Source organism: Fusarium mangiferae (genome assembly GCF_900044065.1).
Source record: "Fusarium mangiferae strain MRC7560 genome assembly, contig: FMAN_scaffold020, whole genome shotgun sequence".
In the NCBI taxonomy this organism is placed as follows: domain Eukaryota; kingdom Fungi; phylum Ascomycota; class Sordariomycetes; order Hypocreales; family Nectriaceae; genus Fusarium; species Fusarium mangiferae.
In genome coordinates this window covers 288,125-306,913 of record NW_024573940.1, presented here as the reverse complement: position 1 = coordinate 306,913, position 18,789 = coordinate 288,125, and the positions used below count along the sequence as shown (strand labels likewise).

Here is an 18,789-nt window from a genome sequence, read left to right as displayed (position 1 = left end):
AGGGGACATGACTTCTAAAGGCGGCGAAGTCAAGTGAGATTACGGTCAGCGGTTGGCCTATCACAAAATATGAAGTTGTGCGTTGAACTGGCCCACAGCGTCTTCATTGGTGGCGAATGCATGAAAGCAAGCCCATAGACATGCGTGAGTGCTCATTAGCGTATTTCGATCCCCAATAGCTCGGGAATTCAAGACGCTATTGATCAGCGCTCTTCTGGATCAGTGGCAATTACAGGCTACCACGAATCTAGAGCTTCTTTTCAGCTCCGCCTGCGAGACACGATATTGTAACGAGAGCTAGGACTAGTTCTCAATCATAGGCAATTTGAGTATTTAGAGTACAGCACCCTCCACGAATTCCATTATTTTCATCACTACTACCGGCCTCTCAATCACCACCAGCTTATCATAATCTCTTACCTTCAAGAACATCAACCTGACTTTGCAAATCATGTCTTTCCCTACCAAAGGAGATGTTCTCTCTGTGCCCGCCTACACCGCAGAGGCTGAGCAGAACGCTGTAGAGATCTCATGGTCCCAGCAATTCCGCACGCGCACCGCTCGTTACTACATCGTCAACGCCCAGAACCAATCCAAGGGCAATGCGAATGTTTTGATGTACATTCAAGAACGTTACTACAAGGATCCCAACAGCAATGAATACATTGGAAAGCTTCCTGGCGCTCGACAGGAGGGCAGTAAGTAACCAAAGATCACTAGCCGAATAATCACTAATATCTACACCAGACTCTTGGATCGTGAGCATCAGCGATCGCTTCCAGTATGGTGAGAAGAACAGGAATGGAGATGGCCGCTGGGTTGCTCTCCACGACAAGGACAACAAGCCCTACCAGGTATGTGTACCATGGATAATCTTTGCATGACTCCTGCTAACTTTCAAAGCACCGGTTTATGATTGTCACTATTCAAGCCCAGCTCTCAGAGCAAGCGAAGAACTTGGCTAGATCTTTTGGTGCTGGGGAGATTGCTGAGCAGGTCCAGAAGCTTGGTGGCTCCTACATGGGTGACTACCTTCGCACCTTCTAATATCCCGGTGCTGAAGGGTAACAAGTCTCAAACTCATGAGAGGCTTAGTTTTCTCTTGTATAGCTCAATCTTGTTAATCCGAATCCATGTTCAACTCTTTTTATACAATATGCAGTTCACTTCATGCCCTCTACTTCGGCGATTTATACGTATCTCGGAAATCGGGCTTTAGCAATGAGCAGAGAATCGCTACAATTGAGATGGCCAATGTTTAAACGTTGAAAGCTACGTAATTATCTCATCCGATATATGCATCTATGAGAAGGGCACAAAAAGATAACTCTGATCGCTTCGATTGTGTTATTGCATGATGGTCTGCTGTTAAACTTTAGTGGGCGAGATAGACTTTAAGCCCTGAAAACCTTGCAAATATTGCTTAAAGAGTCATAAGAATCTAAAGCTTATTCGCTCAACAAACTCAAATACATCTCATGAACAAACATAGTGTCATGGTCAGATGCAAACTCCACGTGAAGTTGCCGGCTGGCTTCCGTGCATTTATACCAACCAAAAGGCATGAAGTGACCCTCTCAACTTCAATTAGAAATCCGTACATTTTCCTGGTGAGTGCTGGAAGAGTGATAGAAAACTCTACTTAATATTTAAGTTTATCATGTATGATGACTGTACGGAATACCCCCTGACTTATCAGAGAGTCAACTTACGTGACTTTCCCTAACTTAAATCCTACGAACATAAAATCGCCATTTTCCCCGGGCGCACTGTTTCTCTGATTCACACATTCGCAGACATTTTTGTCTTCTCTGCTGATTTAAGCTCTCAGCCACAAGTCTCAACGACGACTCGTACCATGCTGCCCCTCATCCTCACTACAACCAACTCCATCTTGCGGCAGACCTCCTGCAAAATGGAGGAACCGCGTGTCATTTCGGGTTTCAAACGGGTCGCATGGCCTGAACTTCGTCGACTGCCTCTCAAAATCTCATCGGATCGCCTGCCCGCGGGCATCAAGCAAGTGGGTCTCGACATTGAACGAGAAGCTAACAGAATCATCAAGAAGCACGGTCTACAATTTGAAGATGAGGAAGATCGCTGTGATCCTGAAATGGAAATGCGAGGAGTGCCCGGGAAATCTGGCACCAGTCTACCAACCATTCTCATATTGGCACCATGGTCAACTGAGAAGCAACGTGATTGGGAGAGAGCTGCCCAGGAAATGGCCATGTTTTTGGCTGATCTGTCAAGGGTCTGCTCATTCGGCGAAAGCGAGATTCATGTGGAAATAATGGCCCCCGAACTAGTGCAGCCAACACACTACACCAATATCGACGACCCTGTCTATCAAAGCGCTTGGGAATGCTTGAGCAGTACTATTTTCAGCCGCCTACAGTCGCTCAGAGCAACTCAAGGCCACGTCACATGCCTCTCTCTCCAGAAATACGGGACGGACGATTGTGTTCAAGACAACCCACCTACAGTGTATATTTCGGTTGATCATGACTCTGATGAAACCCAATGGCCTGAAGTAGTCACAGAGGTCAAGAGAACTCTTGATGCGGCCGAATGGGACGATGTCCAAGTCCATATTGAGCATAACCAGGGCATGGTTGGCTACTTTGATAACCTCACTAACCCCACAAGAGAACAAAGGCATCGTGCCTACAGGCTGAAGAAACGCATGGAAGGCGATTATTATTCAACGGTTCACATTGGAGACGATTTCGGCGCTGCGTGTGATATCAAGCGGACCGATGGGAAGCAACTGAGTCCGACAAATGGCACTATTGGCTGTTTCGTGCAGCTAAGAACTTCTGGCCGTGAGCCCACTTGGCGGACCTTCATCCTTACATCTTATCAAGCGGTCAGACCTGCCTTTGATGGCTTCACCGTGACGCCGGATGGTGCAGACTCTAGCGTTGCACCTCCAACAGTCAACAGCGACCTCTGGACGGTCGATTCAGTTGGGTATACACCAGACTCGTCAGCCAAGCCTACAACCTTTGAAAGCCCCTCTCGATCAAAACATCATTTCAACATTTTCCACATTGACGAAGAGATAGCTTGTTATGCGAAAGATATCAATTATTTGGAGAAAACGGATTGGCCTAAAAAGGAAAAACAACTCCAAGAGTTTAGGCAGACGATAGCGGCTTTGAGAGATGAAAGGAAACAGAAGACCGAGTTCTTCGAGGCTAACAAGAAGGTTCTCGGAAGCTTGTATGCCGCATCAGGATTCAGACGAAGGGTTGTAGGCAGAAGAATGGACTGGGCGCTGATCGAGCTCGATCGGCCATGGCATGATCGTCTCCCGGAATACGAAGACTGGAAGCCTTCTTTTTGGAGACCATCAGCGATGCCTTTTATGACCTTTGGGATGCAACTTGAAGAGCAAACTCGGTCCATCGAAGCATTGAGTGACCTTGAGTGGTCAAACGACACATTCGACGTCTACAAGATCGGAGCAAGCAGTGGGCCGAAGGCTGGATCCCTTCTTTGCACAAACAACCTTGTCACTATAAGAGACGACCAATATATGAATCCTTTGCCAACAGAAGAGATGGCTTTCGAAACAAACCGCTATGATTACCCGCATGAGCGTGGATTCTGTGCGCCTGGGGATTCAGGGTCTGTTGTCTTTGATGGAAGGGCAGGTATTGTTGGTCTTATGATTGGGGGACATAAAAATAATAACTCAGACAACCACGGATATGGTTATGTAACTCCTATTGAGTACGTTTTCAAGGATATCAAGGACCTTTTAAAGGGACATGTTGTCGATATTCGGATAGCAAAGCCCTAAAGGCTATCTATCTCCTTTCTATTAGTCGCATATCGTAAAAAAGAATACCATTTTAATCATTCTATCGAAATTTAAGTTACTCTGCCATGAATGCGCCAAGTCAATGCCACGGCTTTGTATATATTCACTAAGGTTAAAGGCTTCTGAAAGGATTGGGCATTTCTAAAATCCTATTGTGAGTTTTCCAGGAACTCGATCACTGCAGCACGAGCCCTGATTGACTCCGGGATCACCGGATCCCAATTGAAGCCATGCCACATTCCCTCAGAGACGAGGAGCTCAACCTTCACACCAGCCTCCCTCAGTTTCCAATAGAAACGTACCCCATGGCTAAGTGCAAAATCCCGCGTCCCGACAGTGATGACCGTTGGTGGGAAAGAGTTATCATAGTCAGCGTAAATAGGCGAGTAAAGAGGGTCCTTCACATCAATTCCATCGGGAGCATAGTTCTGGGATACCATGCCAGTGAGAAGACTAACAGGCATGATATCGCGTCCTAAAGAGTTGAACACCATCGAATCACCAGCTCCACTCAGGTCGAGGGCAGGCGTGCAGAGGTACATCCCAGCTGTTGGCATCGGAAGACCCTTTTGTCTCGCGACAAGAAGCATGGAGACGAGTATCTGTGCACCCGAAGAGCATCCCATTGCGTGGATGTCGGAGGGATCAATAGGAGTGCCGCCTGGAGGACCGTTTTGGAGGAGCTCGCGGTATACAGCAAGGCATTGATCCCGAGCTTCAGGATACTTGGCCTCAGGAGATTTGGTGTAATCAACTGAGTAGACACGAACACCAAGTTCAACCGCCATAGTAAGTGCAGCTCTATCTCTGGGACTGCCCATAATAAACGCTCCGCCAAAGACATTGAAGAGGATTTTCTTCTGTTTCTCGGGCTTGATGACTGGCGGTTCAATTATGACAGCCGAGACTCCAGCGATGATAATCTCAGTGACGCGGATCTTGTGCTTCTCAATAGGTTGAGCATCACCAGGAGCTGTCTTCTCTGTAAAGCCCTGTCGCAGACCTGGGACGCGACATGGTGATGTTATGAAGGATGAGATGGTATTGGCCAGAGGAGGATGGCGGACCTTGGTGAGAAATTCGACTGCTTCAGGGCTTAGAGTCGCCTTTTGACCTTCAGTGAGTGATACCATTGTGATGAAAATAGATTTTAGATGGAATGATAAAGGAAGAGTCTTGTGTATGCTGAAGCATAACATACTTTGGCTGGGCTCTCATGACCTTATATTCTTCACAGTCAGTCGCCCAGGTCTCCAATTCCCTGCTCGCTCGTTTCTCATTTGTTAAACATACAACTGTAGCTCGTACCGTTCCGCCATCTCCGCCATCCGCGTCGTCACCGTCACAGAATTGCCGTCAGCAGTGAGTTCGTTGTCGCTGGGAAGCTGAAAGCCGAGTCTAAAGTTCGTGGCTTAGAGCCATATTGGGCTTAGTTCGGATCATGCAGCCTGAACCGGATTAGCTTTACTCGTAGCTTGGAGCCATTCTCGGTTTAGCGGGCAACGTCTTGGATCCCTGCAGTCAGTCAGCTTGTAAACGGACAGTGCATCATGAATTCATTACTATGAGACCGGAGGTTATATAAGATTGATATGGAAGTCGTCCAAAACTTTCAAACAAGAAGTAAAACTCACCGTCTAATTTAGCTATCAGCACATCACCCTCACTTCCTCATCATGTCCTCTTCCCAGCACGGCTACGTCAAAGACCTTCTCATTCAACCCCACGCAACACGCATGGGTTATACCAGACTTGGTCGCTCTGGCTTGAAGATTTCCAAGATCATTCTGGGAGCCATGTTTTATGGAAGCAAAGATTGGCTTAAGTGGGTTCTTGAGGAAGACGAAGCCCTGCCCCTTCTCGAACACGCCTTCAAAGCTGGCATTAACACTTGGGATACTGTAAGTCAGCCCCCTGTACTTGGCATTGTGACTCGAGTACTAACTAGCGGCATTCACCGCTCAGGCTGATCTTTATTCAAACGGCGTCTCTGAAGAAATCATCACCAAAGCGCTGGCCGAGTACAACATTCCTCGAGAGCGCGTCGTCATCATGACCAAATGCCGTTTCGCCACCAGCGCCCCAGGCGAGCCTCAGCTCTCTGTCTTTGCGGCCTCCATCAATGATGGGGAGATGGTAAACAGAGCTGGACTGTCGCGCAAACATATCTTCGACGCAGTACAAGCTAGTGTCAAGAGGTTGGGTACTTACATTGACGTTCTGCAGATCCAGCGTATGGATCCAGATGTCCCACGGGAGGAGATCATGAAGGCACTCAACGACGTGGTCGAATTGGGTTTGGCACGATATATCGGAGCTAGCTCTGTAAGTCAAGCTTGCTCATTCCCACTTGATGCATGATGGCTAATATGTGCCGCCAAAGATGCCAGCATGGGAATTCCAAGCGCTGCAAAATGTGGCAGAGAAAAATGGCTGGCACAAGTTTATTTCGATGCAAAACTATTACAACCTTCTTTACCGAGAGGAAGAGCGAGAAATGATGCCATACTGCGAGGACGCAGGAGTTGGATGTATACCTGTAAGTCCAGTTCTCCAGTTCTAACCACGTAGTCTTGCTCATGTAGAATCTAGTGGTCCCCCAACGCTCGTGGTGTCCTCGCTCGTCCCTGGAATGGCATTGATGAAAAGACTTCATTGCGAACACAGCATGACCAAACACTGAGTCGACTATACGACCGAGAGAACGAAGCAGACAAGGCAACTGTCGACATAGTGGAAGAAGTGGCTAAGGCGAGAGGACTTCCCATGGCGGTAATTGCTACTGCATGGTGCCTACATAAGGGAGTCAATCCGATCATTGGCCTGAATAGTAAGGAGCGTATTGATGAAGCTGTGTTGGCTGCTAACATCATGTTGACGGATGATGAGGTTGCCAAGCTTGAGTCAGCTTACCAGCCAAAGCCTCTTACTGGATACTAGATGGTTATAAAACGCTATTATAATTACAAAGTGATGTATCGATAAACTAAGAATACAGTGGCTGAATCATGGTTGCCTCCATTATTGCATCAAACTTGTCCATCCATTTGCGTGTCCATTGATGATAATGCGTAGGCAATGCCCAGTGAGCGATGGGCAGTGCAAGTCTCATCGTCTGTGTGCCGCAGTATCCGGCGTGTAGACAGTAATCCACAGACATACAAATTGCAGTTGCGAGGTCTTGCATCTCCGAGCTATGTCTATCGAAAGTATCCAAATCCGCAATCGACTGATTGAGAAGTATCAGATATGCATCATATGCAACAATGATAGTAGCTGACATAACATCGTGATATTTGTAGATTGAAGGGAACGGGTAGCCCTCTGATACGGGGGAGACAGCACGAGATTTTCTCAAGTTGTTATCTTGAGATGAATACTCTTGATACCATTGTCTCATGTTTTGCCGAAGCTGCTTTGCCGTTGAAAGGAGGGCGCTTCGTGTCTCATCAGAAGCAGCCTTGTTACAAAGGCTCGTCCTACTTTGTAACTCCGGGATAAGCGCAAAGTAACCGAAGATCCGGTGGTACATGTCAGGTGTTGCTGGCAACAGCGGGAACTCGATCAGACCGTCTGGAATACTTTGCCAACTTTCGGACTCCAAAATGCACGGCTGCCCAGAGGCCAAGGCTTCAGAAATCTAAACGGTGTCAGAATGGTATCGCAGGCCACAGAGGGTAGACTGACAATTGCTCCGCGACATGCAAGAAACATTGAGTACTCGAAGGCAGACTCGTAACACCGCTGAGCACCCCGGAGCTGCATCAGCCGAGTAGCTCCCCCTGCATGTCTTATCCACGCGTGGCTAACGTTAACAAAGGTCTTTAAATTCTGCAGGTTAGCTCAAGAGTCAAACAGCTGATCAAGGATAAGGTCATACCTCGAAATGCCCAAGAAGGACTGTTGCACATAGCACATTCGAACTAAGCTGCTCTTTCGCATCATCAAGAGCCAAAGCTAGACTTCTCACAGCGTTTGAATACGAGATCTCTGCATTCCGCAGTGCGATGGGATCCCCGTATAGCTTTGCGAAGTAAGCCCATGCTACTGATAACGCAGCATGGTCCAGAACTGCACTGCTGCCCAAGCGAGGTGGAAGATGCCATAACCAACTACCGAGAAATGATATTTGCGCTGTGGAGGAGGTAAGCGGGAACATGGCTGACACGAAGGATGAGAGTATTTGGTCGCGCTCTGCTTTGAAACTGCCTGGCTGGCTCAGCCTGCTTGTTTCTCGCTGATGATGAAGCAGATCTCCGCTATGCCGAGCGTCACCTTTAGATGCTTTTTTTGGTGTTGATGGGGTGACACGTCTTGAGCGTCGGACTTTAGGTCCCTCGTCAACAAATTTCATCTCGCGGACATAACCGGGACAAGTCCGCCCGCCTCTTCGGCACTGAGCGCAGCTTGGCCTTTCTTCGTCGCACTGTCGCTACACTTAGAACTCGTGTTGTAAAAAAGGCCACGAGATTTCATACCTTTATGCTTCGCTGGAGACATAGACGGCATCCTTTACTTGTTGGTACACCGACCATTGCGATTGTTGAGAGCGATGTTGGTTTAAATCATGTCAGCTTTCTTATTAGCAACCATTGGGTCTGACAACTGACCTGGAGTATTGGCTCGCTTATCTTATCAGCGTTAGATGCCGATAGCGGCTAGTCATCCGGCTGACATCTCCGATTACTGTATCTTGATCTCTTCCCTTTACAATGCCCTAGGGCTTGCAGCAAGACTTATTGGTTATCATGAAAGCTTCTGGGTAAAAGCTTATATTGAGGGGGAAAATATCGTGTTCTTATTCACCTCCTGTGTTTGCAGCCTAAAGATTAACCTTATAGGCGGCAGTCATCCCCATAGCTCCGATTACAGTAATATGGGTTATATAAAAGCCTGTATTCATTGCTCTATTATTCTTTAGCGGGAAGCGTCCTGTTGACATGAAAGAATGGCAAACAAGCTATGATTTTCTATAATTATAATGTGTCACTGCCCCCAATAACTCTGTGAGCTAAATGGAGCGTTATCGAAATCGCCATCTGTTCCATTATAGCCTGGAGTCCCAGTTTCTGTGTAGTACCTGCGGGAATCATCGTTGACTTTGGTTTGTGGAGATTTTGAACGCTTTTCATCATCCCATCTTGCAGAGTCTGCCTTTAGATCCTCAACCATCCTCTTCAACTTTGATTAGCATCCTTTACATCTTAAATTAAATTAATTACACCTACCATTGTTAGAGTTCTGAAGGACTTGATATAATATCCTTGAACGATTTGGCCTGTAGCTGGATTCTATAAAACAAAAAAAGACCAAACATCAGCTTCTGCTTCAAGTGAATGGAAGGTTGTCAAAGAGATTGATTCTCTCGCTCGAACGTACTTCGAAAAGCCCAGGCCGCACCGTGGCATCGCTACCAAAGTAGCGGCTGATATCCGCTGCGATCACCTCCCGATCAATACCATCGCGTGGTACAAAGTACTCGTTTGCCCTCTTCGAGTCAGTTTGGCTCCCAATTGACCCAGAAGGGGGTTCGGATGGAATTTGTGTGATGGAATTGTTCCGTGGAATAACTTCTGGATGCTGTGGAAGAGCAGGCAGTTCATTCGCCCCTTGAATATCCCTTCCATTATGGTTAGCGGGTAGCTCTCATTAGTATAGTGAACCGACTTGCTCTTTATCAAAGTTCCAATAATCTAGGAACACTCTGGCACATGCTGCAGCAGAAGCAGAAGCAAATTGTTGCCATTCCTTGTTCTTATGGCTATCCGCATAGTCACAAACACCCTTGATAACAATGCAAGGGAATATATCCCATACACCAGCACTCTCCATCTCAAAACCTATAGCATTTTTATCTTTAGTAAGTCGATCCCGCTCTTCCCCAGATTTTATAACAGAATTACCAGATGCAAATATTCCAAAATGAACATCTGGAGGGGGAAATGACTGGTGGCTCCGTGTTGGGCGAGGTCTTGATAGTTGCTTTCGGGTATTGCATTTTAGATCATGGCAGTCCGATACAGTGGCCGCAGCGCATACCGGGTCTGATTTGGACTGACATGCAGCGCAAATAGCACATTTCGATGGCTCATGATGTTTGTGTCGATAATTTTCTGGGAAAAGAATGTCTTTCCAACTTCCTGGGTAGTGCAATGCTGTGTCTGAGCCTTGATGCAACTGGCAGAGAATATGATATATTGCACTTCGGATCCTGCCAGTCTGTCTCGCAGTTGCTAATTTTGATAATAGGCCTCTAATTTCGAGATTGGGCCGGCCAGGGACATCGCTCGCCGTATCCTTCATCTCAAATCCGTCCGGAAATCGACGTCCAAAGTCATAAGACACAATGCCGGTGCTGATAATCACGTCACCGAGATGAATTTGAATGCCGTTGTTCATAGGGGCACCTCCGCAGATGCCGACAACTAAGGCCAATCTGATACTCGTAAAGCTCAATTTACAAAACGCAGCGATAGTGCCGGCTGCTATTGTCCCTATGCCAGGAGGATGGGCCAAGACGACGTGGTGACCGGACATGATACCTATCGAATAGGAATTTGGGTCGCCTCTGGCTTTTCCGATGCGGGGACTGCCATCGTCCTCATCCCAGTGATGATCGAAAAGAGACAGAACTGAATTGGCCTCGAGAGGAAGTGCGCATATGAGAGCTACTTTAAACTCGTCGCGCGATCTGGGTCTTGATGGAATCATGTCGAATGAAGAATCTAAGGTTTAAAATACATAGCAGAAGTCTTACTTCCACCATTATTCTCGTTCCCTAAATGCTTACGAGGTAATGTGTCTTGAGCTTATTGGACGACTTCTATCCAATAAGGCATGCTTTTTCAAGCCTCAACGTGACTTGACTTCGCAGCCTGGTTTTGCTTATATGCACGCTTCAGCCGTAAAACCAGGGTGTGTCGGGTTCGCCCCTTCATTTCCCCAATCTCACTCGTTATCTGACAAAGAAGTTGTTAATTAAGAACCTTCATTTACACTTCAAGCCAACCATGTATTCTCATCAGGAAGGCGGCCCATTCCCGCTTCTACACTAATTATCTTATCACAATCATCCTTGCTTACTACTAGGATGGGGTCCATTCCCAAATTTCATCTTATTTCATATGCAGAAAATACTCTCAAATAAAGTCATCCAGGGCATCTGGAGTAGGACCGCTTAGATAATTCAGAGACTTAAGATAGTAAATATTATCGGGCTCCCGGCCAGATATGTGTGTTTTACTTTAACGTGTTATCGTGTTAACTGGAGCTTTATAAGTCTCTATACTTTAATAGACCTCGCTTAGAGGCATAGGCTTTCAGTTTCCCTTTTTAGTATATCCTATCTATAATAAATCTTTAATAGGCTTTTGAAAAGCAAATATACTTTATCCTAAGAATATAGAGAGATAGAACCGCTAATTACAACTTCGTGGCTTAAATCTCTGAATGAAAAAAAGTCTTCTTGACACAAAAGAATAACAGGAGACTTATGTCGCTCTGTTCAATGTATCTTGCAAATCCAATTCAAACATATCCAGGAACTCAGGTGTCTGGAAAGACTCTATCCCAAGCTCATATCCACCCAAGTCTCCAATTTCATCAAACATATCAGATCCCATCCCAACACAAACGTCTTGAGCCTCTAGATTTCCTTTCTTCTCTGTAAATACTTCATCGTTGCTAATAGCAGAAGTCCCGCTTTTAACAGGAACATCAACACCAACAAAAATGAGGCTCGGGCTAGAAACCTGCGATGTGGCCAGTAGTAGGCTCAGTGAAGAGTCCTCTGCATAACACCCAACAGCCAACGAGAGATCAATCGTCCGCGAGAGGCGGAAATAGAGAATGGGCTCCTTTAATAAGAACTTTCCCCAGTCGTCAGCTACCTGGACCGATGTAGATGGCTTGGAGCAAATTGCACTGCTGGGGGCGAAATCAGCCCTTGATGAACAGGTATCCAAGGTACCAGAGGTAGCAGAGTCAATAGCAGATCTGATGAAAGTCCACACATCGTCAACACCATCATAAAGGTTCTGTAGTCCTTTCATCGTCTCCATGTATATGTTAAGTCTACCTTGTTTCCGGGCTGTCTGCGAAGGTAGTTTTGCGAGCTTGACATCGAGGATGTGCAACACAAGTGGTAACGCTGCGTACGCGACGCTGGTAAATGTTAGACCGGCTGGCGCTGGGGAAAGGGCTCGACTTACATGCTAACTGGAAGGAATCTGGCGACTTTGAGTTGAACTAGTTCCTTAAGATTGTCCGTGATTCCTAGTGTAGCATCTTCCAGTCGGAACCGTGTCTGGTGTAACTTATCGTCCATACCAGCTCCTGGAGAGGTAAGACTGACGAGAAATGCCTCGTATTGGTATAGCGCGACGCGGGCGGAGCTTGAGAGAAGATTATGGTTAGTAAACAACGACTGGCTGCAGTGACAACTTACTAATAGTATATGTACATCAAGTTCGTATATAGAACGAGCGACTTCTCAGTACTTATGATCCCAGCAGGGGTAGGGAACAGGATAGTCGCTTTGTCAAACCACGCATCCAAGCTGGCCTCACAGAATCTGATCGATTGATATATTTGCTCCTGATTGCCGATCATGGGGGGTATAGCGTCTACAGCGGATTGTCCCATCCCGTAGACTGTCTGGACCACGCTGGTGAATGGAATCGCCAGTTCGCAGAGGCTGATGAATAGCTGGACCAAACTCCGTTTGGTTTGCGGCGAGTATACTTGTGATCCTTGGATTTCTTCCGCAAAGTCTCCTTCCGTTAAATGGTCCAGAGCTGGATTTATCGAAGTAATATGCAACTGTCTCCGAACACCGAGCGGCAAGATCCGATCTCGCACTATGCAACACCACCAAAGCCGCTTCAATCTGTTAGTCATATCCGAGTCTTGATCTAGCCTTTTGTGATATTGGTCGGCTTCTGCACCCTGAGCATATTGAATAGCTGTTGCAAGCAAGATGGAGTTTGTACGCGCTCGGTCTCGGGTGGTGGCGTAGTAAGTTAGTAGCAATGCCCCTTGCGCGTTGGACACGAGGTCTCTGCCAGAACATATATCCAATAGAAGCTATAGAAAGGTCAGCCTTAAGATCACAATGCTGGATGCAATAGGTTACCTTGGCCCGGCGATAGTATTTCTCTCTAGCATTACGCCTGGAGGTGAACCCAAGACACTTTAACGTCGAGAAAGGGACGAACTAATAATAGTTAGCCACAACCATGATAGAATCTTGCAGAGATCACTTACACTGCATGAAGTGAATAGCATCGCCTGCAACAAGAATAGTGAAATCTTTGACCCTTCACACGGCTCCTTGTCCCCAGAGTAAACAGCCCAGAACTGGGCTTCGTCCAACAGAGGAAGACCGGGATGCACATGAAGAAAATACTCTCGGATGAAGTCATCCAGAGCGTCGGGAGTAGGAAGACTCAGACAATTCCGAGATTCAAGATAGTGAACATCATCGGGCTCCAGGCCAGACATGTCGACGGTAAGGAATGGGTAATAGGAGTATGTAATATGTGACCTGGAGTTGGGTCCTATACTCTGACGTGCACACGTGTCATCTGAAGCCTTGTAGGGTTCAGGATCATGATTTACTTGTCTTCGAATCACTGGCTGCTGGTTTGCCTTTTCAGTGTACCTCGTAGCTGTCAAGTCCTCTATGTTATCAAAGCACGTCGATGGGCTCTCGGGGTTATGATCTGGCGGACTCTCAAAGAGTAAAGACATTTGATCTAAATAATACGGAGAGATCTGGCCGGTGACTGTAGAGTCTTTGCTTTCTTGTTGCTGTTGGAAGCTATTTCGAAACACCATTGGTTTTGGTCTCTCGGCAATAGCTGGTGATCTCTTGCGGCTTTTCCTATCAATAATCGGCCATACCACTAAAAGAAACAACTTACTATTTGGCCCTCCGGGCTACGACTGTGCATTCAGTATCATCAAGCGCGCAATTGGTACACCGTTGTGGGTTCCGGACAACATCGCAGCGGACTTTCCTGACGCGACAGTTCATGCAAGCTTTGGAGGCTCGTTTTGGCGCAGGCGCTGATTTGGGGGTCTGCGATTGCTGCATGGTTGAGCTACAATTGGTAGTATGTGTTATGGCGAAGACTGATAATGGAAGTTCAACTGGGTAAACCAGAGAAGGGGACCCAGCTGGCCGGAGAGTTTAAACGCGGGGTAGCATTTCGCGGGGTCAATCTGGGGAAGCTGGACAGGCTGCAAGAAAGCAAAGTATATTCTAGCATTAATGCAGTGACTCGGACTCCTAACCCGTCTAGTCAGACCACTTCCTTACCGTCCCTAGCACAATGACCAGTAAGCGCTGTCATAATATCACTAGCCTGAGAACAAACTTCACCGGAATCTTCGGTCTGTCTCGTAAATCACAAGGTTTAAACTGCTGATCAGTACGACACTCAATCTTGGCGACCTGCAGTGGGTGTCATGCTCCAACTACAGGCCAATCGCTTGAAACCAACCATTCCCCGCCGGCTCAAAATTTCTGCCGAGGGTGAAATTTCGACCGAAAATCTCCTAATCAGGATAAGTTCACCCGCCAATTGATCATAGACGAGGACTGGGATCCTTGCTAGCAAAGCCATCCTTGATCAATCGCCGAAGAATCTTGCCAGACGGGGATTTTGGAATAGTATCGGTGAATACGATACCTCCTGTGATTCGTTTGATGGGCGATAGACGCTTGTCCATGAATGACAGGATGGACTCAGCTGTCGTATCTGGCCTCTTCCTGACGATGTGCGCTTGGGCATGTTCCTGTCCGTCACTGCAGCCGGGGTTGTCAGCAAAGTGTTATGACAGGCTAGCGATGTACTCATACCGTAGAACACGAATAACGGCGCAGTCTAGGACACTTTCGTGCTCTAGAAGATGGCCTTCCAATTCTGATGGTGCGACCTGAAATCCCTTGACCTTGATGAGTTCCTGGTATTCACCGTTAATGCGCGCCATGAACGAGTTACTGGGGATACAAACCTTTTTGCGATCCACAATGGTGACCAATCCAGTCTTGTCAATCTTGACTATGTCTCCAGTCTTGAGCCAGCCATCATCAGTGAAAGCCTCCTTGGTAGCAGCAGGGTTATTGTAGTAACCCTTGAACACATTGGGTCCATTAAGTATAGCCTCTCCTTCTTCCTCGTAGCCAAGAGCCTTGCCATTCTCATCAATGACCTGAAGTTGCATATTGGCCACCAGGTATCCAACGCTTCCATGGGAGGGATCAAACTCATCTGGCCCAAAGATCGAGACCGCCATGGTAGCCTCACTCATGCCCCAGCCTTGTCGGCTGCGGGCGCCCGTCTTGCTGAAGAGTGCCTCGAGTCGTTTTTCGACATCCGCCTGGAGCGGTGCTGCTCCACAGACAAGGAACTTGACACTGGAGAGATCGTACTGAGAGACAAGGGGACTTTTGACGAGCATAGAGACCACTGGGGGCGCAAAGATTAGGGAAGTCACTTTGAACTTCTGGATCGTGCTGAGGAATGACTTCAGGTCGAACTTTGGCATGACGACGGTGGTGCAGCCTCGTTTTACGTTCAAGATGCAGAAGGTGATGAGGCCCACTAAGTTCAATAGTCAGTTCATGTCACGACCTTCAAGTAAGCGGAGTGACCTACTAGCATGGTAAAATGGGAGAAAGGCGCAGTGGACATCGTTGGCTGCAAAGGTCGGGTCATTTTTTCGCTTCCTCGCCACGCGGTCAAGATGCAGATTCTGCTCCGCATTGGCGACCAAGTTACGATGGGTGATCTCACAAGCTTTCGGGAGACCGGTCGTGCCACTGCTGAAATTGAGAACAGCTGGTCTAAGAGATGTGTCAGTATTTGTGGACTTGGAACAAACTCCGTTGGCATCATACTTATCAGCAAGAACTTTGGGGTCTGAAATCCTCTTCCAAGAATACGTTCCGTGACCTAACAAGCTTTGGAAGGATGAAGCGCCATCGACTGAGCTGCCGTGCTTGGAGTCGATAAGAACCAAGGAGCCGGGTGGAAGGCCTGCAGTCTTTGCGGCTTTCTTGGCCATCTCAAGTCGGGAGCTGTCGGTGACAATGCATTTGGCTCCCGAGACGGTGAGCTGATTAACCAGTTCTGTAATTCTTAGCCAATGCCGGATTATCAAATACCTATATCACCCAGTGACTGCTCACTACTTACCAGAGTATGTGTATGTCGGATTAGCTCCAGTGAAGACGCCCCCGGCTGCAATTGAGGCGAAGATCACTGCTGGATAGAGGATCTGCAATAGTTAGCCGAAGGAACCGCGCGATGGGCAAAATAACTCACAGAATTCTCGCAGAACCCCAAGACAACATCGCCATCTCGTATCTTGAACTTGTGTCGCAGCCCAGCAGCTATGGATTCAACCATATGCCTGAACTGTACTTTATTGAGTTGTTGCGTCGCGTCATGAGCCTCTACATATACAGGCTTTTCTGACGAGGCTTGTTGTGACTCCTCCGATGATAAATCTTGAAAGTATTAGCAACTGCTAAATCCAAAGGTCAAATAGCAGGTACATGCCGAATATGTAAGTGAGGAGGTCGACCTCGGGAATAGGAATCTCATATCTAGACGTGAAGATCATGGTGAAGATTTGGAGGTAGTCGTACAAGATAGGAATTGTTAAAATGCTGTGATAATCTGTAGCTAAATGACCGACACTGTAAATTAATATATTTAAATAGCCAAGAATTGACAGGTCTTGTTGCAACCGCTTCCCTTCCTAAAGAAGTCGCTACTGTTTGCCATGGGTAAATTGCGGCGGGAAATTTAGCCTCGGCTTAATTTGGTGCCTCTATCACCAAGTCGCGAAGCGTCACGCGACCATTGACGGCCGAGGGAGTAATAGACGACCCTAAGAGATGGAAACATGGTCCAAGATTCTACTGAAGTTACCTAGTTTATCCTAAAGTCGCTTTAATTGATCTTCTCCTTTTCTTTTCTTTTCTTTTTTTTGTCAAGATATCTCGACGCACATAATTTGCGTCTCTCAAGGGCACCAGCGCAACACGTCTGCCAACGAGTGAGCTACAGCACAGACTATTTATTAACCGACTTTGCTGGATAGGCAACCAAATACTTTGCCCACTCGAAGGTATCGTCGCTCGAAACGGGCCGTGAGTGACTTTAAAAGGAAAATCGTTTCAAAGCAAGACGAAGATCTGGGTTCACATTGAAGATGTAGAACTTCTCTACGACGAGATTGTTGAGTGGGGTCGTGATACGAAAGACGCTGGAAACGAGGTGGCTACACACATTGAACATGGTGTGCCGCATTACATGGTTGAGAGTGGCTATATCAACGGGTTTCGAAAGGAAGGGAAGTAAGACACCAAAGCTGCGGCGAAATCGTTGCCACCTGAATTCCAATTGACACCACTTGTTATTCGTCAAACAACCGCATGTGCTTTGGACCTTCTAGCATAGACGCATTAAATTCATACTGACTATCTTACATGCGTAGTCCATAGCTCGACATCACCTCCTTTATCGAGGAACTTCACCTTCAGTCGGTGCATTGACAGAGTGAGCATCTGTTGTCTTGGTCCCGTCGTGCCGCAGTATGCTCTCCTGCGAATCCAGCTCCGCAGCCCCAGACCCAAGATACTTCACGTTCGTCATGTTCCCTCGGTCATCGCTTCGCAATTTCCTGCTGTCGCTGAGCTCAATGTTGGAACGAGCTTGGCCGGTTCGGGAGTTGCCGTAGTTCTGGTACCCGGAGGAGTTGTAGTTTTTGTATCCGGGGGAGGATCCAAAGGCTCGGCGACCCAAGAGGGCGTCTACGAGGGGTTGAAGGACTGGGATGCAGCACGCGATGATGATGGTGCTTGCCTCGATGCTAGGAGACGCGAAGTTAGTGGTCGTTCGTATGCTAGCACATGTTATGTTACTTACACAGTCCAGATGACAAGGTCGGAGGTCTCATCTGCTACTTGTTAGTCTAAGCACTCAAAGCAGGATACATCACCTACAAGAGAAGTCTTTACTTGCAAGCGATGGCAGACGGGTGCATTTGTAGATGGCGACAATAGTAGCACTAGAGATCGAGATCAGCATATCCATTGTTTCTATGCAACAATGCGACGCCTACATTGAGCCGATACCCAAAGCAAACGACAATGCAATCTTCTTTCGCTTGTTCATTTGGAGATGGAACAACACCACCGCGGGATACACAGCAAGGTACAAATCCGTAAATGCAGACAAGGCTGACCGAATGTCAGTAAAGCGTTTGTGACATAAGCACAATCTACCTACCGCCGGCAAAAATGGCAAAGTTGACAAGAACATAAGGACTCCAGCACTTCTTATCGGTGATAGAGAAAGTCCATTGAGACTCAACAGGAGAGCATTGGGCAAAGAGAATGATGATGCACCCGATCAAGCCCATCATGCAACATCCAGCAAGCACCCAAAGAAATATTTTGTGTAATCGTCCGGGATTCATAAGTCGTGTGATGAGCGCGACGACGGCGAGCTTGGGAAACCCAAAGGCCATGACGCCAAACGGGAAGCCCAAGATGGTGTACAGAATGACATTCTGCTGCTGCGTCACGTTTAGAAGATCGAAGTGTCTGCCATTACCATTTTTGACAGCCACAACTGTAACACCAACTTGGCACCATTCGAATATCTCATGACGGTTAGCGACACACAGACGGAGAAGGCATGAGAACAAACCACTGCAACAATTGTGAACCAGTCATCGAGGTGCAAAGCTCCTATGATCCTCTTTCGAGTATACACACGACCAGCCACAAAGATGGTACTCAGAATAGAGACGGTGATGACTAGACCCAGAATTGTCGGACCCTTATCAGCGTCAAGATACGCCTGCGTGTGATGGGGAGGAGAAGACATTGTCTGCCAAGCGCACACGTATACGAAAAACACTCAAGAAGGGAAAGAAAA

General features: G+C 47.3%; 9 protein-coding genes across 9 annotated transcripts; 3 read left to right on the top strand and 6 right to left on the bottom strand.

The window, feature by feature from the left end:
• Window positions 1-451: 451 nt before the first annotated feature.
• On the top strand, window positions 452-1,047 carry FMAN_14442 (uncharacterized protein; the record flags this gene model as incomplete). Its single annotated transcript, XM_041825138.1, has 3 exons — window positions 452-698; window positions 748-854; window positions 904-1,047. 3 exons carry the CDS (start codon window positions 452-454, stop codon window positions 1,045-1,047), a joined length of 498 nt encoding a protein of 165 aa, XP_041690549.1.
• Window positions 1,048-1,915: 868 nt separating this feature from the next.
• Window positions 1,916-3,808, top strand: FMAN_14441 (uncharacterized protein; the record flags this gene model as incomplete). Its single annotated transcript, XM_041825137.1, has 1 exon — window positions 1,916-3,808. One exon carries the CDS (start codon window positions 1,916-1,918, stop codon window positions 3,806-3,808), a length of 1,893 nt encoding a protein of 630 aa, XP_041690548.1.
• A 170-nt stretch (window positions 3,809-3,978) lies between these two features.
• FMAN_14440 (uncharacterized protein) lies at window positions 3,979-4,962 on the bottom strand (the record flags this gene model as incomplete). The annotated part of the gene is made up of 1 exon (XM_041825136.1): window positions 3,979-4,962. The coding sequence occupies one exon, from the start codon at window positions 4,960-4,962 to the stop codon at window positions 3,979-3,981; it is 984 nt and encodes a 327-aa protein (XP_041690547.1).
• Window positions 4,963-5,505: 543 nt separating this feature from the next.
• FMAN_14439 (related to aryl-alcohol dehydrogenases) lies at window positions 5,506-6,769 on the top strand (the record flags this gene model as incomplete). The annotated part of the gene is made up of 4 exons (XM_041825135.1): window positions 5,506-5,730; window positions 5,795-6,154; window positions 6,213-6,368; window positions 6,422-6,769. The coding sequence occupies 4 exons, from the start codon at window positions 5,506-5,508 to the stop codon at window positions 6,767-6,769; spliced, it is 1,089 nt and encodes a 362-aa protein (XP_041690546.1).
• Window positions 6,770-6,815: 46 nt separating this feature from the next.
• FMAN_14438 (uncharacterized protein) lies at window positions 6,816-8,364 on the bottom strand (the record flags this gene model as incomplete). The annotated part of the gene is made up of 4 exons (XM_041825134.1): window positions 6,816-7,469; window positions 7,517-7,660; window positions 7,710-8,255; window positions 8,308-8,364. The coding sequence occupies 4 exons, from the start codon at window positions 8,362-8,364 to the stop codon at window positions 6,816-6,818; spliced, it is 1,401 nt and encodes a 466-aa protein (XP_041690545.1).
• A 451-nt stretch (window positions 8,365-8,815) lies between these two features.
• On the bottom strand, window positions 8,816-10,540 carry FMAN_14437 (uncharacterized protein; the record flags this gene model as incomplete). The annotated part of the gene is made up of 5 exons (XM_041825132.1): window positions 8,816-9,004; window positions 9,058-9,120; window positions 9,209-9,449; window positions 9,531-9,669; window positions 9,733-10,540. 5 exons carry the CDS (start codon window positions 10,538-10,540, stop codon window positions 8,816-8,818), a joined length of 1,440 nt encoding a protein of 479 aa, XP_041690544.1.
• A 779-nt stretch (window positions 10,541-11,319) lies between these two features.
• Window positions 11,320-13,925, bottom strand: FMAN_14436 (uncharacterized protein; the record flags this gene model as incomplete). The annotated part of the gene is made up of 6 exons (XM_041825131.1): window positions 11,320-11,992; window positions 12,040-12,222; window positions 12,276-12,913; window positions 12,963-13,043; window positions 13,094-13,706; window positions 13,753-13,925. The coding sequence occupies 6 exons, from the start codon at window positions 13,923-13,925 to the stop codon at window positions 11,320-11,322; spliced, it is 2,361 nt and encodes a 786-aa protein (XP_041690543.1).
• Window positions 13,926-14,419: 494 nt separating this feature from the next.
• FMAN_14435 (uncharacterized protein) lies at window positions 14,420-16,462 on the bottom strand (the record flags this gene model as incomplete). Its single annotated transcript, XM_041825130.1, has 7 exons — window positions 14,420-14,639; window positions 14,694-15,438; window positions 15,493-15,680; window positions 15,735-15,966; window positions 16,033-16,114; window positions 16,162-16,346; window positions 16,399-16,462. The coding sequence occupies 7 exons, from the start codon at window positions 16,460-16,462 to the stop codon at window positions 14,420-14,422; spliced, it is 1,716 nt and encodes a 571-aa protein (XP_041690542.1).
• A 902-nt stretch (window positions 16,463-17,364) lies between these two features.
• Window positions 17,365-18,738, bottom strand: FMAN_14434 (uncharacterized protein; the record flags this gene model as incomplete). The annotated part of the gene is made up of 6 exons (XM_041825129.1): window positions 17,365-17,716; window positions 17,773-17,803; window positions 17,850-17,914; window positions 17,969-18,086; window positions 18,136-18,511; window positions 18,559-18,738. 6 exons carry the CDS (start codon window positions 18,736-18,738, stop codon window positions 17,365-17,367), a joined length of 1,122 nt encoding a protein of 373 aa, XP_041690541.1.
• Window positions 18,739-18,789: the final 51 nt, after the last annotated feature.